Here is a 17,654-nt window from a genome sequence, read left to right as displayed (position 1 = left end):
CAACAACAACAAAAAAACACTGAGCTCACCCTCACTAATAGTGGAGTTCATGGCTATTCCATATTCTCTCCAGGTTACTTTCTGCAGTGCTTACAGCTCTTTTTGAATTTGTCTAGTAGGTCTTCCGGTATCCACCGGAAGGCCCCCCCTTCTACAGTATGTTTTTAACAATAGAGTGTAAATGACGTGCGGGCGATTTCATTTTTATTTACTTGAGCGGTGTAGGCTTTGAGCATCGCAGAATTCTGAGATCTTGCAGTGCCAGGTTTAGGGTTGCGTCGAAAAGCTTCCGGTTACGGCTGTTTCCCTACCCCCATCGGTCTAGAGAGCTGTTTTGTGGAGGTTCCCCTTGTTGAGTGTGTTCTTGGTTTTGCTGCACGTGCAACTTTTGTTGCCCTATGGCGTCCGCCTCGGCCCAACCTGCGGCCCTGAGCGCCGAACAAGCCAAGGGTGAGAAGCTTCCCAGTCACTGGGTGGGCTGCCTGCTGGAGGAGGGTGTGGGCGGAAGATCCGGAGCGCGAGATACGCTGGCATCGCCGGGAAACGGGGCGGGGGGCAACCATGTTTCTCTCTTTTCTAAGAGGGGTTCCCCTAGAGCAAGGTATTCGGGCCGTGTTTATCGGATTACTGCGACTTCAGTCCACTAATTCCCTGCCCTCTTCTCTGCACTGGGACCGCCGGCCATGCTCTGATGCCTAACCCGGGACGTCTCACCCTGGGTTGCATCTGCCGCACAGTGGTCCTGGCCGAGGTGATCCAGGCGTTCTCAGCTCCGGAGAACGCCGTGCGCATGGACGAGGCTCGGGACAACGCGTGCAACGACATGGGCAAGATGCTGCAGTTCGTGCTGCCCGTGGCCACGCAGATTCAGCAGGAGGTTATAAAAGCCTATGGCTTCAGCTGCGACGGGGAAGGTGGGTCGGACGAGGGTCGAGGAGAGAGGGTGCCGAATCCTTTGAGTCCCTGAGCCGTCGTCCCCCTTCCCGCCACACGGCGGCAGCCACAATCTAACAGTATTGGCACTTAGAGCCCAGGGTCTACTTTGAACTTGTGCCAGGTGAAATCCTAAGTGCATTTTGCAGTTACCATTAATTATACTATTGTTTCATTTTATGATGAGGAAATTAAGTCCCCGAGGTCACAGCACAGCTGGACCTGAACCCTGTTCTGATAGCTTTTAGTGAGACGTCTGCAATGCATGGCAGTACGCTTCTGCAGCCCCTCTGAGGTGTTTCAGCTAACCTCTGTTTGAGGGCTGGCATTTAGTTTCCTTGATGAGATCATGGTGTTCCCCAGGGGTGTTGACTGATTCAGGTCAGTTGGCCCATGGCCCTCCTGTGTCCTGGTTATAGATGTGGGATCTCATGGGTGCTCATACTTTGGGTTCCTGTGACTAAATTGCTAAAATGGTTCACCTGATAGTGAGAAGCACACAGCTTTAGGATATTTCCATTTACTGCATTCCAGTTAGTTGTGCCCAGTGTAGACCAGGAAGTGGTTGATCCGAACCCCACAGGGCAGAAGCCTGCATGTCTTGTTTTGCAGACAGCTACCTAGCCAGAAGGGGAGCAGCCAGTGACTCCTGCGCAAGCTGTCCCCTCCTGCTGTCTTGGGCACCCCAACCCCCTAGGGGTGTGGGTTGACCTCCACTCCTCCTTATAGGTGTCCTTAAGTTTGCCCGCTTGGTCAAGTCTTACGAAGCCCAGGATCCTGAGATTGCCAGCCTGTCCGGCAAGCTGAAGGCACTGTTCCTGCCTCCCATGACACTGCCACCCCATGGACCTGCTTCTGGTGGCAGTGTGGCTGCCTCCTGAGGGTTGGCCTCCCCGTGACAATGCCCAGGAAAGGAAGACCTTGGAGTCCCAGAGGATAATAAACATGCCTGTGATTTAGTCTCAGCGTCAGTCTTTTGTGATTCTGACAACACCTCCATCTGACCCCAGATTCCCTCTGCCATTCCAGCTGCATATCCCCTGGTCCAAATCCTTCCTGTGGTCCTGCTGGGCCCAGCCCTACTCCAAGGCAGGGTGGGAGGGTGGGCAGCCCTTCAGCACCCTAGGTGGGTGATCCTGCACAGGTGGCACTTTTACTGAGGAGTGGGGCTTCCTGGGCTTTTCCTGAGGCCCCTGGGTGGCTGTGGACTGAGAGGCTTCCCCATTGGTTGGTGTTCACTTGGCCAGGGTTACTTCCTGGTCTTTGCCTCACCCGCCTTCCTGCACCCTGCTAGCCTGAGCTCCAGGTGGAGCTCCAGGTGGAGCTCCAGGTGGCTCCGCCCCTTTCAAGGGAAGGAGGCCCTGGACGGACAGGCGGGCCCTGCACTCCCTCCCAATGGAGGAGAAGGGCTGGAGAGAGAAGCAGGCTGCTGTGGGCGGTCTGAGGCCAGCCCCGCCCCACCTGTCCTTTTTCCTGGGATCGTTAATCCAGAGGCTTGTCCCTGCTGTTCCATTGACCTGGCAGGCAACACTGTGGAAAAAGTGGCTGAGTTCCGAGCATTCTTCCTCACCTGGTTTGGGCCACTGCACAGCTGTGCTTCTGGCTCAGCCCCGCCTCTTGTGGCCCTCTCCGCCTGTGACTCCCCCATCTCTCTGGGGAGATGCTGTCCCGTGGGTAAGTCCCCTGCTCCACCTGGGTGCTATAGTCTCTTGTTAGTTTGGGAGGAGGGGCATGTCTCATGCTCACTTCTGACAGGTGTGTGACCATGACTGCAATCTGTTGCTGCCCCCTGCTCTGGGTTTGCTTCCTGTCCCTACCCTTAAATTTTGAGGAACTCCAGTCTCATGCATGCTCCTTGTAGGGGGCTCCCTCCTTCTCTAGCATTTTCCCTCTGACAGATGTGTATTTATTCTCACCATTGCATTTCTCCACCCTCTGGTTCTCTGGTTCTGCTGTCTGCTTAGGACCTGTCCCCCTGGGTAGCCCACATCACCTGAAACATGTCGTGTCTGAAAGGCAAACCTGAGAAAGCTTGCCTTCATTCCACTTTCTTTCAGTTTTCCTTCACTCCCCCCCACCCCGCATCATTCATACAACAGATACATGGTGAGCATCTCTTCTGTGCTAGGTACTTTTAAAGATGCCGGCAATACTATATTGGACAGGGAGGACATGGTCCCTGCTCTCATAGAGCATTGTTCAGTGGGAGGTGACAGACTATACAAAAATCCCAATAAGTAGGATAATTTCAGATTCTCAGAAGTGTTAACGCAGAAAATGAAACAGCTTCATGTGCTAGCAAGTGACTAGGGGTGCCAATGTCATCACTAGCATGGAGGGCTTTCCTGAGGAGTGGACGAGTGAGCTGAGACCTGGATGGTGAAGAAGAGCCAGGCTAGTGCCCCTAGGCAGAGACAATGGTGAGTGCAGAGGCGCTGCTGTGGGAACAACCACCCAAGGACTGTGCCTGAAGCAGGGTGAACTGGTGGAGAGGGAGACAGGGCCAGACAGGACTTGTTGGACTTTGGATCTTATAGTAAAGACCTGCTTGGAGTGTTGGTGACTTGGTCGATTGGTGGCCCCTCAGTCCTGCAGGTTCTTGTTTCTCATATCTTCCCTTTTACATTTGCACTGCCTCCCCAGTGCACGTTTTCACTGTCAGCCCCACTGACAGGGTATTTATCCAGGGTACTTAGCTTATGGTCCCTGGTCCCTTACATACTCCTGCCTTGGTCGTTTTCCTACCAGGTGGTTAGCAAGGCCTCTTCTGGTGCAGAATCCTTCCTTGGTTCCTAATCCTGGACTTGTAAGATCCTCTGCAACAGGTCGCAGTATCTCAGAGCAGCTTTGCTGCAGCCACACTGCTCTGCTCACACCCAGCACTGCTCAAGCGGATCCTGCTATCTCAGTGCTGCCTCGCGGAAGCACCAGCCCTCTGGCTTTCACCCTGCGGGCCATGCCAGTGCCTGCCCACTCCCCTCACTGAAGCCTGCTCCAGCAGTGTGGTTGGTGTACAGGAAGGGGCAACAAGCTCTGGCATCAGACAGCCTTGGTTTGTCCACCTTTCCAGTCACTAGCTTGTGACCTTGGGCAAGTTATTTAACTTCTCTGAGCCTTAGCTTTTGTGTCTAAATTTGGGCTAATAAGACCTACTAAATAGGATTGGCATGTGGATTAAATTTGTAATGTAAAACCTGTTGGCACTAAAATGCTACTACATACCAGCTTTTTGTATCAGTATTTGGGAAACATTGTTAAGCTTATTTATCAGGTACAGATGTTGAGGCTAGGGGAAGCTCAATAACTTAGACCACGCAATAAACAGACCAGGCACGCCCCCCGGGGTACCAGAAAGGGGGGAAAAGCAGCCCTTTTTTGGCGGGGAGAAAAATTGATGTTTGATGTTTCAAAAAATGATACAGTAGTCATCAGAGGAAAACTAGACTTTTGCTGGGCTTTAACACTTTGTTATTTATTTTTCCTTATTTTTTTAGTGAGGTGTGGTACACATAATGTACATGAATATTAAGCATACGCCTGATGAACCTTGCATTCATACACACCCATGTAAACACCACCCCGATCTAGATGTGGAGCGCTCACAGCACCTCAGCACTTTCCTAGAAATTACCATCTCCCAGTCTGTTTCTTTCTTTCTATAAAGGCAATACAAGCCCATACTACAACTATCAAAAAGGTGCAAGGGAGAAGTCAGCGTCCTTCCCAGCCCTCTCCTCCAGCCACCCAGCCTCCATTCCTAGGAAAAGACACCAATCTGACTCCTGTGGGGCTTTTTTCCTTTTGTTTTGGGTGGGCAATGTTTGTATTTGGAATTACACACAGACAGCATTATAAGCTTTTAGTGCCCTGTTTCCCCGAAAATAAGACCTAGCCAGACAATCAGCTCTAATGTGTCTTTTGGAGCAAAAATTGATACAAGACCCGCTATTATATTATATAAGATCTGGTCTTATAGTAAAATAAGACCGGATCTTATATTAATTTTTGCTCCAAAAGATTATAGTAAAATAAGACCTGGTCTTATATTAATTTTTGCTCCAAAAGACACATTAGAGCTGATTGTCCGGCTAGGTCTTATTTTCAGGGAAACACGATGTTCAGGGCCTATCAAGATCAACCAGCCCTGAGAATATCAGCCATGGCAGGGACCCAGCCCCCAGGAGCCAGGCCCTTGGTTGGAGTCCTGAGCTCCGGCCAATTCAGACCAGACCCACTTGGCAAGAAGCTATGACTCAGGCATGGGGTGGATGGACTCAAGGGAACTGGTGATTCTGCTTACCTGCTTCCCTTCCCCCATTCTGTTCCCGGGCTCCAACTACATGGTTAGGGCAGAGTGGAGGCAAAGGCCTGGGGACAAGAAGTAGAAAAAGTACAAGTTTGACAGGGCTGCACAGGGGTCATTTTGTCCATCTGTCTGCCCCAAAGGTACCTCTTCAGATACGTCTGTCAGGAAGGCGAGGGCACCCCTCCCTTTGTAAGCATCTGCAGGGCTTGGCTATTAGGGACTCTCCCCCTTCCACTGCAGCCCCAATGATAGAGGAGGCTCACCCTACCCCCACACCCCTGTTTTTTGAAGCCCTGGGGCAGGCATATGGTAGCTAAAACCACAGGCTTTAGAACCAGACCATCTGGGTTTCATTGTGGCACTGCCACTTTACTGACTGGATGACCTTGGGCAAGTTCCCTACACTCCCTGAGCCTCAGCTTCCTTGTCTGTAAAATGGGGAGATAGTACCTGCTTCATAGGGCTATTGTGAGGAGTAAATCAGATAAGGCTTGCAAAGGCTGTTATAACATAGTGCATGGCATATAGTAAGACTCCATTAAATAATAGTTGTCACCATGACTATTATTAATTATTAGCTTGCACCAGGGAAGGCTGTGTGGAAACAACTGGTGGAAGAGGAAGAGATGGGTTCACATGTATGAAGCATGATCTTTGCCTGGATGGTGCAAGGCACACGTGTCCTTATTTGTGGAGTGCCATGCTCCTCCAAGGCCTTTGATGGCAGACATGTGGGAAGTGGGCCCGCCGTCCCCACCCCCACTGCCACCCTGCTCTGCTTCTCTTCCCTCTGCTCTAAAATGAGAAGTACAGTGAGTTCCCCCAAGGGGTCGGCCGCGCCCCTTCCTGTCCCCGCCCTGCCGGCTACCCTAGGCCAGTGGAGTGGCAGCCCCAGAACTAGGACTGCAGGGGTGGTGAGGTGGCCTGGGCACTGAGGGCCGAGTTTGAGGCTTAGCCCCAGCATTCTCTGCCTGCCTGGACTCCCCGGCACCACCACCACCTCGTTTCCTGCACCCGCTTCCTCTTGGGGAGCCCCCAGGATGGTGAGGTAAGGGCCTGGGACCCACGGTAATCAGGAGGCAAAGGGCCCTGGAGCCCATGCGACCTCTCCTCACCACCCTCCTGGGCCTCCCAGGTGGTTTCACCGAGACCTCAGTGGGCTGGATGCAGAGACGCTGCTCAAGGGCCGAGGTGTCCACGGGAGTTTCCTGGCTCGGCCTAGTCGCAAGAACCAGGGCGACTTCTCCCTCTCAGTCAGGTAGGTGGCCTTCAACTGCAGTCAGGGCCAGTATTTTGGCAACTCATTCCCGGTTCCCTCATGGCAGTGCCAACTCCCCAGTCCCCAGCCCCAGCATGTCCCCTCCCCCTGTCTGTGTCCACCCTACCCATGTGTGCCCCATATTCAAGACCGCAGCCCATCCCCTACCCATCCCCACCTCTACTCCTGCACCCTGGTCTCATCACCTTGCAGGGTGGGGGACCAGGTGACCCATATTCGGATCCAGAACTCAGGGGATTTCTACGACCTGTACGGAGGGGAGAAGTTTGCGACGCTGACAGAGCTGGTGGAGTACTACACACAGCAGCAGGGTGTCCTGCAGGACCGCGATGGCACCATCATTCACCTCAAGTACCCGCTTAACTGCTCTGACCCTACCAGTGAGAGGTGAGGGCCTTCACTTCCACCCCTAACTGACAGTGCCTTCCCCATCCTGGCTCCTTCTCAGGGCTCTGTGGGCCTCTTTCCTCCATGGCTGTGTCTCATGGGACTCACCTAACACCCCTTTCCATTAACCCCCCGAGGAAGCAAGAGAACGTCACCTCACCCTTCTTCAGGGTCCCTGTCAGCTGGCAACCCAGGCCCTATTGGTGACAGGCTACTCCTTGTGGCCGTGTTTCTTGGCAGGCCAGCTCTGTTGTTAGAAAGCTTTTCTTCCTCCTATGGAACTGAATCTGCCTTCCTATAACTATTCTCTCCCCCAGGACAGGTTAACCCAGTGAGAGGTGGGTGCTTAGGAGGAGCACAGGGACTAAATCGATGAGGACACTTAATGCCTTACCTCAGAACCCAGTGGGGATGGGTCATCCCGTTGGGGTTGGGTAAGGGCATCACTGTGTGATGTGGTCACATGTGTAAGGGCCTAGTACCTGGGCACAGGATAATACTCAAGGCATTTCCCTCCCATCCTTTTAGCTCCAAAGATGTGGCCCCAGAGCTGGGCTGGCCACTCCGTAGGTGGTCTCTGTAAAGCCTGGGTGGGAAGTGGGGTCATCTGAACACTCAGCATTACAGGTGGCTAATTGTAGTAGCTACATCTCAATGACAGCTTCTATTAAGGTGAAGCGCAGCAGAAAAACTCTAGGTTTTATTTTATTTTTCTCCACACTCCTGAGGCCAAGTCAACTTGCCCTTGTCCAGTATTTGTGTATTGATTGTTGAAATGATTCTGAACCTTAACTCTCTGTCAGTTTTCAGTCTTTCTAAAGTGCATGCCTTGCAACTTGCATCAATATTTTTAAGTCACTGGTTAAAACTTAGAACTGGATGAGGTGAGGTAAAGGCCTCATGGCCCCAACACTGGAGACCTCTCTCCAGTCAACATGAAGCCATTGATTTACTTCCTTTGAAGCTATATCTTCTAGGAGTGAAGCCCCAGCATTGATGACCTTGCTCATGGTTGCCCTCCTTACTAGTTTCTCACCCTTTTCCTACTCCCCACCTATAACATGCATGGCGGTTTTGCTCCCAGACCCTCTTGAACGCCTCATGTCCTCTCTCCCCTCTTGCCCGCAGCCAGGCTCTGACCTTGGGGAAAATGGATTGCCCAGACCATAGAGAAGTAATACGTTGTAGATGGAGCTGGGAGAGGGAAGGAGGAGCTAAGCAGACCCTCTGGGGAGGAGGCTGGCCTGGGTTCATATTGCTTGGGAGAAGAAGGAGAAGGGCAGAACTAGGACTAAGGGCAGTCATTCATAGAGGGATCGAGACCAGAGAAGCTGACTCTAAAAGGCCCTTTTGATTATCCACGTCTGGACGCCTGGGCTCACCCCTGACCTTGGGAGTGTGCGTGGGAGGCTCTTTCTCCAAACCTCCGTTGTGTCCCAGCCTTGTGTGCAGCCCCTCCTCCTCCACAGGAATTTGCATTTGTCCCCTCCTTGGCTAGCTCTGCGCCTGTGGTCAGCCTGACATTTGCATGGAAACTTCCTCATCCTGGGGCCTGGGGGAAGAAGGTTAGCCCCTTCCCCATTGCCTGGGGACCCTGGCCTGTCCCTGAGTGGTGGGATGGGGTGGCCCAGGGGGCTCCTGGACAGGCCAGGAGACTCTGGAGGTCTCTGAGCTACAGTCTCCTCTGGGCTGGAGTGAGATGGGGCAGACAGAGGGGCCCCCCTCCCTCCTTCCCCCATCCCTGCGGTTGGAAAATGCCCCCCCCTCCAGAGGTCCCTGGGCTGAGGAAACCTCACAACCTCACTTCTCACTCTCTCCCCAGAAGGAGTTTTGTGTTTTTTCCATCACGTGGTTTCCTGTGGGGCTGGGCATTGTGGGGCTACAGTTTCCTCCTGGGAAGGGGGTGTGCTTCGGGGAAAGGTCCTAGTTCTGCTTTCTACTCCTTTGAGCCCCTTTGAGCCTCTCTGAACCCCAGACTCCCCTTCAGTGACATCATCCTGGGTACCCCGAGAACCCCCTAAACCACTCTCCCCAGCAGGGTATCTTTCTTCTCCGCCTCCCTGGGGGAGTTCTCCCTGTCATGTCTCCCTGGTGACTTCCGTCTCTCCCATCTCCATCGCTCTCTGTGGTTTGGTCTTTGTCTGCATTTCTCTTGGTCTCTGTCCTCTTTCCCTAGTCAAGCCCTGTCTTTCATGGAGACTCTTGCTGGGTTTCTCCTCTCCAAATATTCTGGGTATGGCCTGCCTTTCTACCTTTGTCTTAAACTCCCAGAAGTGGACTTGGTTAGAATTCCTGAGGCTTGCTTCTTATCAGCTAGGGCCTTAGGCCAGTGTGCAATCACCATCCTCAGTTTCCTCATCTGTAAAATGAGGATGGTACTTGCCTCTTTGTGTTTTTGTGACTAATGGACCTAAATATCGTGGTGGGTTTGGAAGCATCTAGCACAGTGCCTGGCACATTGCAAGTACTGTTTCCTTGCTCAGTGCCTGGCCCTTGGCCCAGCACTCACCTTCCCTGCTGCTGCCTTTTCTAGGTGGTACCATGGCCACATGTCTGGGGGGCAGGCGGAGACACTGCTACAGGCCAAGGGTGAGCCCTGGACATTTCTTGTACGTGAGAGTCTCAGCCAGCCGGGAGATTTTGTGCTGTCGGTGCTCAGTGACCAGCCCAAGGCTGGCCCAGGCTCCCCCCTCAGAGTCACCCACATCAAGGTCATGTGTGAGGTAAGGCAGCCGGCAGTAAAGAAGGCATCCTCCTGGGGTACCCATCTGTGCCCGCAGCGTGGGTGCTGGGGAAGGTCAGCCAGTCTTTGGTCCAAGGCTGGGGGTCAAGGGAGGGAGACAAACTTTGCAGGGTGGCCTGACTTGGTACCCCTCAGGGTGGACGTTACACAGTGGGTGGCTCGGAGACCTTTGACAGCCTCACAGACCTGGTGGAGCATTTCAAGAAGACGGGGATTGAGGAGGCCTCAGGCGCCTTTGTCTACTTGCGGCAGGTGAGGGGTGGGCCTGGCAGTCCCTCAGACACATGAGCCTTTGAGATCTGGAAGTTGCTGACTTTTCGCCCTCACCCACCCAAGCCATACTACGCCACGCGGGTGAATGCGGCTGACATTGAAAACCGGGTCCTGGAACTGAACAAGAAGAAGGAGTCCGAGGACACAGCCAAGGCCGGCTTCTGGGAGGAGTTTGAGGTGCGTTATGGGGACCCAGCAAGGTAACCGGCGTGGGGTCCCAGGCAGACCCATTCCCTCTCTCCCAACCCCTGATACTGATCTACCCCACATCAACGACCCCCATGGATACCCCTCTTGCGGGTGTCCATTGTCCCCTCTTGCCCCTCAGAATCTGCAGAAGCTGGAGGTGAAGAACCTGCACCAGCGGCTGGAAGGGCAGCGGCCAGAGAACAAGAGCAAGAACCGTTATAAGAACATTCTCCCATGTGAGCACCTCACCCCAGCAGCCTCCATCCCTCCCACTCCGAGGCAGCATCCATTCATCTTGGAGACTCCCCTTCCCTCAGCCAACCTCCCCCAATTCACAGTACCTCTACCCCCATCTCAGGGAGGGTCCACCTCCGTTCCCACACAACAGAACCTCTTTTCCTCTAAAATGCCTCTACTCCTCCCAGCAGAGCCTCCCACACCCACCCTTACCACTCTCCTTCCTCTGAAACCTCCACCCCCACCCATGCCGGTCCCCATCCCTGCCCATGCACTGTGCTCTGAGAACCTCACAGCTTCTCAGACAAGAATGGCCTGTGAGCCTAGGAAGGGTGTGATGCAGGGGCTGGTGAGTTGCTGCTGACCCAGGCCCTTCCCACCTGCTCTCTGCTCACTCGCAGTCGACCACAGCCGCGTGATCCTGCAGGGACGTGACAGTAACACCCCTGGGTCTGACTATATCAACGCCAACTATGTCAAGGTGGGTGTTGCCCCTGGGAATTTCCCATCTCAGGGGGATACTGGGTCCAGAGATGTGTGGGCAAAGCCAAAGCTGATCACTTGGGTGGGATGAGGCGGGTGGGGACAAAGGGCGTGTCCCGGGCCAAGGAACTCACAATCCTGGTATGTGTTTTCTGTCCTTCCATCCAGAACCAGCTGCTAGGCCCTGATGAGAACTCTAAGACCTATATCGCCAGCCAGGGCTGCCTGGATGCCACAGTCAATGACTTCTGGCAGATGACATGGCAGGAGAACACCCGCGTCATCGTCATGACCACCCGAGAAGTGGAGAAAGGCCGGGTAGGGCTGAGCCGGGTAGAGGCTGATCCCCCCACCCCCTCCCCAGTAGTCATTGTCCACCATCATTAAACAAAAGAAACTTTGGACACCAGGACAGAAAGGCACCCAAACCTTGTTAGGAAACCGAGGCACAGAGACAAAATCTCGGGTACACCCTGACTCCCAGATCCCTGCTTCCAACCTTGGGTTCTCCTGACCACCCCCAGACCCAGGTTTTAAATGGGTCTTCTGCCTTAAGATGTCCTGAAGCAAACATTCCTCCTGCCCCTCCCCCACCTGTCCCCATCCAGGCAAGAGCCCCTCTTGTCCACTCTGCCTCATAAATCTCTCTGGACTTGGCCCCTCACCCTCACCCCTGCACTGTAGTACCCTATGTACTGGAGTCAAAGTGATTCTGTCCAAAGCATGCACTGCATCACATTACTCCCTCACTGCAAACCCTTCAATGGCTCCCAGTTGCCTTTAGGAGAAAGTCAGAGGCTAAGACTTGGTACTCCAGGTCTGGTGGCTTCTCTACAACACTCACTGCCTCCAACGGGCCAGGCCTTTTCAGGTTTCTATGCCTTTGCACAAGCTCATTTTCTGCTAGGAAATGACTTCCTCTCTCTGCACTATCTCTGCCTGACAGACTCCTCATTTATGAAGACCCAGTTCAAACGCTCCCTCCTCTGTGAAGCCATCTCTGATTTCCTCCATAACCTAGAGGAAGAATTAGCCTCTCCCTCCACCGTGCTCCTGAGCAGCTCCATATTTTTCCTGTTCACTTATCTCTCTGTGAGCTCCTAGAAACACAAGGGCGCAGATTGCATCTAGTTTGTGTTTGTAATTCCAACCTGCTTTACACAGCTTCAGGTTCTGTGTGTGTGTCAGACAATGTGTACTGAGTGACTTGTAAGGTTAGGTGGCTGGCTGGTCAGGTCTCACCACTAGATCCTGAGACTGACTTGGCCAGTTCATCCAACCGATGTTGACTGGGCCAGCACCAGGGACTCATGACATAGATCAGGGCCTACAACGCCCTGCCCAGTGCCTGCTTCTGTGGCCCATTCTCTACCTCTACCCTCCCTTTCAGAACAAATGTGTCCCATACTGGCCAGAGGTGGGCTCTCAGCGAGTGTATGGATCCTACACTGTAACCAACTGTGGGGAACACGACACAACCGAGTACAAACTCCGCACCTTACAGGTCTCCCCGCTGGACAATGTGAGTGTCCCCACTTCTGCCCCCTCCTGGGCCTTCCTTGGACCTGTCCTCTTATCTGGTTGTTGGGGATGGGGTGATGTGTGGGAGCAGCCATCACTGACTTCTATGTACTTGGCCCAGGCGAACCTGGTGCGTGAGATCTGGCACTACCAGTACCTGAGTTGGCCTGACCATGGGGTCCCCAGTGAACCTGGGGGTGTCCTCAGCTTCCTAGACCAGATCAATCAGCGACAGGAAAGTCTGCCTCATGCAGGGCCCATCATCGTGCATTGCAGGTGAGAATAATAATAAAGATATTAACAGTAATCATGCATGTAGTAGCTGGCAAGTAAATACTGCTAAGAGCCATGCAATTGTATGCAATTTACATAATAACTCGTTTACTGCCTCCCCCTTCCCCCCAGCCTCCTCTGGGTTTCCTGATGGCTCCAGATCCATGGGTGGAACTTAGCTTGAACCAACCCCACTGTCTGATCCTGTGCCTGGGGGTGGCTTTCTCAGAGATCTCCCTGGATGTGTCATCTTGTCCAACCCTGCCAAATACAGATGAAGAAACAGGCCCAGCCACTTACCAGGTCACCACCTGGTCAGGGGAAAGCCTGGACTGGTGCTCACAATAGCCCTAGGTCCCGTCCTGGTCACCCCGGTTTTCTTGCACAGGCCCACTCAGCCTGTTAATTCTCAGCCCCAACACCCTCCATGTGGGTCTGTGTGGCTCCCTATCCCTTCTCTTTTTCCATCTGTGGCTGAAGCCCTGGTTGGGGGGTGCTTCTTCATTGCTGCTCCCGGTCTCTCCTTCCTAGCCAGGGTTCCCCAATTGGCCCCAGGGTGTGTAGGGATGGGTAATGTATTCAGCAGGGGCACATGCCTCACTAGCTCCAGTGGAGACCCTCATGTTCATGATCAGGATACCCCATTCCTGCTAAGGCAGGGAGGTGGGGAATCAGCAGGGAAGCAGCTGAGTTCTGCAGACGGGCTGACCCGGCTGGCTTGGCCTGACTGGATGAGAGGCAGTGAGTACAGTGTCCAGGACAGAGGCTGCTGGTTTAAATTCTAGCTCCTCCACTCACTGGCTGGGTGACCTTGTACAAATTACATCACTTCTCTGTCCCTCAGATCCGTAAAATCAGGATCTCACAGAGCTGTTGTGAGTATTAAATGAGACCCTATCACTGTGTCCGGAATACAGTAAACCCTCAAGAAATGGGAGCTGGTAGGGAAGGGGGAAATAGAAACCCGCTGTGTGCTCTTCCCTTCCAGCTCCCTCCATGTGACCCAGACTGTGAGGGCCTTGACTTCCTTCTTCCCACCAGCAACTGCTTTTCCTGGGGCAGGGCTGGGTGGCTTGAATCTGGAGGTGCTCCAATATGCTGTCTGAGGGGCTGTTTTGCTTCCAGGGGCAGGCAAGCCATCACCAAAAACGACCCTCCTGCTGCCCCCCACCCCCACCCTCTCATCCACTTCTTGAAATCCCCATGGCCTTTATTTAGACGTTACAGGAAGGAAGTGGGTGAGGGGGGGTGGTATTTTTGACAATCTGGGTTTGAAATTAGCGCGACTCAGGGTACCAGTCTGACAGGTCCAGTGAGAGGGCGGGACAGGGTCCATGTGGGTTCCTGAGGTTCCTGGGGTCTGTTTGCCCAAAGGTGGTGGCAGAGGGTGGGGGAAGAAGGGAGACTTCCTGCTGCATTGCTCCTCCATGTCTCCTGACCCCAGTGTCCCCTGCACCCTACTGTCTCAGGGCTGTCCTTTCCCTGCCATCATAGTCTGAAGAAAAAGGGAAATGAAGCCCTGAAGAAAGAAGCTCCAAATATAACTTTTGATTGAATGGAGATGGGGAAGGTCTTGCTCAGGCCAACAATGTGGGAGAGGGCTGGGGAGGCTGGCAGGACAGTGGTGGCTCTGAGGGTTCTGGATTCTTTGGGGTAGGCCGCAGCCACGGGCCAGAAATGAGGAGTCGAGACAGGAAGTGGGGGAGTGTGGTGCTGAAACAAGGAGAGCAATGGTGGTGTGTGGGAGAGCCAGGCCCTTCCTCACAAATCTCTTGGCTAACATGATGAATGCAGACACAGAGTTGGGCAGATTTCTGCCCCTTGCCAGCCTGCTTGCCCAGTGACCTGGGCACATTTCCTCATCTCGGGGGAGCCTCAGTTTCTTTATGTCATGACCATGCTGGAGCTGGGTGCTGGGGCCCCCCTTCCTAGGGAGGTGTAGACCTGGCCGCTGATGGCTCCCCTTTCTCTCCCCAGCGCGGGCATTGGCCGCACAGGCACAATCATTGTCATCGACATGCTCATGGAGAACATCTCAACCAAGGGTGAGGGTTACCTGTGGGGGACATAGGAGGGAGGGTGTGAGCAGCCCCTTGGTGTCCACCTCTGCCTGGGCAGGAGGTCCAACTGCCATCCCTGCTCAGGGCTGGACTGTGACATTGACATCCAGAAGACCATCCAGATGGTGCGTGCACAACGCTCAGGCATGGTGCAGACGGAGGCGCAGTACAAGTTCATCTATGTGGCCATCGCTCAGTTCATTGAAACCACCAAGAAGAAGTTGGAGGTCATGCAGGTGTGTGCTAAGCGGGGCTGCTGGGGTTATGGGAGGCAGTGGGCATCACCTGGTCCTGCTGGGTCTGCTGCCTTCCCAACATACCTCTACCCACAGTCCCACAAGGGCCAGGAGTCGGAGTACGGGAATATCACCTACCCCCCAGCCATGAAGAATGCCCATGCCCAGGCCTCCCGTACCTCCTCAAAGTGAGTGACCCCTCCCTGCCTGCCACCTCCCATCATCCACTCTTTTTCCTTCCCAGTCCGACCCTTCCTTTCTAGAGAGGACCAGTGTTGCCTTTGGGGTGGGGGTGGGGGTGCTGAGTTCAAGTTCAAGCTCGGTTCTTACTGTCTGTGTTCACAAGTGTTTCCTGAGTGCGCTCTGTGTGCGGCCTGTGCTAGGAACTGGTAGTAGTAGACTGACGTATGAGGTGGAGTTTCTCTGCTCCCAAGGAGTTTTTGGTCTAGTGTAAGGACAGTGACCAGGTCTCCTTGCTTTGCTGGCCTCAGTTTGCTCACCTGTGATGTGGGGTGGCCCGGAAGGGGCTTCTGGTTAACTCTGCACTGTCTCCTGACCTGTGCCAACTGCCTACACGTGCCTCCTCCCCTCCCCCCCCCCCCCCCCCCCCGCTGCAGACATAAGGAGGACGTGTACGAGAACCTGCAGAGTAAGAACAGGAGGGAGGAGAAGGTGAAGAAGCAGCGATCAGCGGACAAGGACAAGAGCAAGGGCTCCCTCAAAAGGAAGTGAGCTGGGCACAGTCTTGACATGGCCATGGTACGGTCCCTCTGCTCAGGGCTTTTCCCTGCCCTGTCCCTACTGTCCCCTGACCCCTCTGCTCAGGGCTTTTCCCTGCCCTGTCCCTACTGTCCCCTGACCCCTCTGCTCAGGGCTCTTCCCAGCCCTGTCCCCAGTACCCCTGGCTCCAGTGCTTCCCCTGATGGATGGGTGGCTGCAGCCTCACCCTGCCCTTCCCAGCTGCCTCAGACTTGCTCTTACCCTGCACTCCTCAGGTTCCAGCCAACCCCTCATTCCCTTACTCCCTTCTCTCTGCAGCCTCAGCACTGATCCCTGTAGAAGTCTCCAGTGAATGCCAACAGCCTGAACCTAGGAAGCTGCCCGCCCAACTCTATTGTAATTTAAATGGTGTGTCCCCACCTCCCTCACCCTACTGTATATAGCCCAGCAAGACTCCAGGAGGGGCCAGACCCTTCTATTCTTGTAAATAAAGCCCCTAGGATCACTGTGTGTGTGGGTCTCTAACTCTGTGTGGCTCAGAGGGTGGGGCCCAAGGGGATGGAGGGGGAGGTGGGCAGGGAGTGGTATGTGGGGCACACGAAAGCTCTGTCTTCACAGTCACACAGACTGGTTCTGGGCTCTGCTTAACACGCTAGGTCTGTGATCGTGGGCCAGGTTCCTTGTCTCTTTCCTTTAAAGTGGAGGATCATCCTAACAGGGTGGCTGTGAAGATCATTGAGATGAGGGATGACGATCTCAAGGGCAACCATAACTCATTCCATGCTTGTCACGTGTCAGGCGCTGTTTAAAAGACTACACCTTTCCATTCAATCTGGGTGCCTGTACCATTCCCATTTTACAGTAGGGGAAACTGAGACACAGATAGATTGAATAATTTGCTGAAGGTCACAGGACTATTGAACAGTGAAGCTAAGATTTTAACTCAGGCCCCAGAACCCTCACGCCTGGAAATGCAGCTGGGGTCACCTGAGGGGGACAGAACCACACATTGGTGGTGCTGACTTCTAGGTGTAAGAGCTAAGAAGATGTAGAAACGACCTCCCAGGCTTTCCCTCCCCTCTCTGGGCTCCTGCTGCTCACAGGAGCATCCTGCTTCTCCCTTTGCTGAAACCGTTTCTGCCCTTATGTTTCTGGTCAATTTTATGTTTGTCCCCTCTTCCTTACCTGTGTCCAGAGTGGACGATCAGGGATTCTTTCTTCGTGTTAAGGCTTTATCTTAACTCCTGGGGAGTTAAGCCGATGAGAGTCCTACTGGGGATGGACTGGCTCCCCGCTGCTGGGCAGGCTAAGAACACACTCGTATGGCAATATTGACTTCAGTCATTCATTCAGCATATACTTTCTATAGTGAGTGTCCACTGTATCACAGGCACTGAGTTGTGCTGGGGGCGCGATGGTGAACAAGAGAGTTCCTGTCCTTGCGGAACTTTAGGAGAGTAGTAGGGCAGACAGACGCTGAAACAGTCCACAAGCATAAAATAAGTACAAACAGGTATTAAGAAGGATGCAAACAAACAAAACAAAGGGGCAGGATGGGGGAGGGGGAGAGAGAGAGAGAGAGAGAGAGAGAGAGAGAGAGAGAGAGAGAGAGAGAGAGAGAGAGATATCAGATTGGGCAACACAATAGTTGCCTTACCGGTAACTAAAGTGCCCTGGAAGGGGTGGGGCCATAATCTGTGTGCCTCAGGACCCTTTCCACCCCAGCTAGAGCTGCACAAAAGAAAGGTAGGCTCCACAGCCTCTAACTGCCCTTGGGCTAACTGCCTGTGGGCTGGGACTTGGACCCAGGGCATTGAGGTGGGTTCAGGAGCAGCTCTGCTCAACTTTGGTCCCTCTGGAGAACGGAGCATAGCCCCTGGCTGCTCCTCCCTGCAGGACAACTGTGAGGGCTGAGGCTGTGAGGGCTGAGGCTGTGAGGGCTGAAGCAGAGCAGCTCAGTACTTTAACTGTCTGGGTCCGTGCTGATGCTCCTGGCCGGCAGGGGTGAGTACCC

General features: G+C 53.9%; 2 protein-coding genes and 1 non-coding gene across 3 annotated transcripts; all 3 read left to right on the top strand.

Moving 5' to 3' along the window:
* Nucleotides 1-84: 84 nt before the first annotated feature.
* On the top strand, nt 85-147 carry LOC141570263 (U7 small nuclear RNA). The gene has a single exon (XR_012494268.1). It is a non-coding gene; the product is annotated as a U7 small nuclear RNA (small nuclear RNA).
* LG02H12orf57 (linkage group 02 C12orf57 homolog) lies at nt 147-1,892 on the top strand. The gene is made up of 3 exons (XM_019754340.2): nt 147-450; nt 738-914; nt 1,663-1,892. The coding sequence occupies exons 1-3, from the start codon at nt 399-401 to the stop codon at nt 1,812-1,814; spliced, it is 381 nt and encodes a 126-aa protein (XP_019609899.1). The 5' UTR covers nt 147-398; the 3' UTR covers nt 1,815-1,892.
* Nucleotides 1,893-6,118: 4,226 nt separating this feature from the next.
* On the top strand, nt 6,119-16,150 carry PTPN6 (protein tyrosine phosphatase non-receptor type 6). The gene is made up of 16 exons (XM_019754465.2): nt 6,119-6,287; nt 6,375-6,497; nt 6,711-6,905; nt 9,439-9,628; nt 9,784-9,900; nt 9,985-10,098; nt 10,250-10,346; nt 10,749-10,828; nt 10,999-11,148; nt 12,221-12,352; nt 12,473-12,627; nt 14,602-14,669; nt 14,769-14,920; nt 15,017-15,108; nt 15,538-15,679; nt 15,959-16,150. Exons 1-15 carry the CDS (start codon nt 6,280-6,282, stop codon nt 15,650-15,652), a joined length of 1,788 nt encoding a protein of 595 aa, XP_019610024.2. The 5' UTR covers nt 6,119-6,279; the 3' UTR covers nt 15,653-15,679; nt 15,959-16,150.
* Nucleotides 16,151-17,654: the final 1,504 nt, after the last annotated feature.

This window comes from Rhinolophus sinicus, linkage group LG02 (assembly GCF_036562045.2).
Source record: "Rhinolophus sinicus isolate RSC01 linkage group LG02, ASM3656204v1, whole genome shotgun sequence".
In the NCBI taxonomy this organism is placed as follows: Eukaryota; Metazoa; Chordata; class Mammalia; order Chiroptera; family Rhinolophidae; genus Rhinolophus; species Rhinolophus sinicus.
The sequence above is the reverse complement of the archived record's forward strand: the minus strand, read 5'-3'. Positions and strand labels throughout refer to the sequence as shown.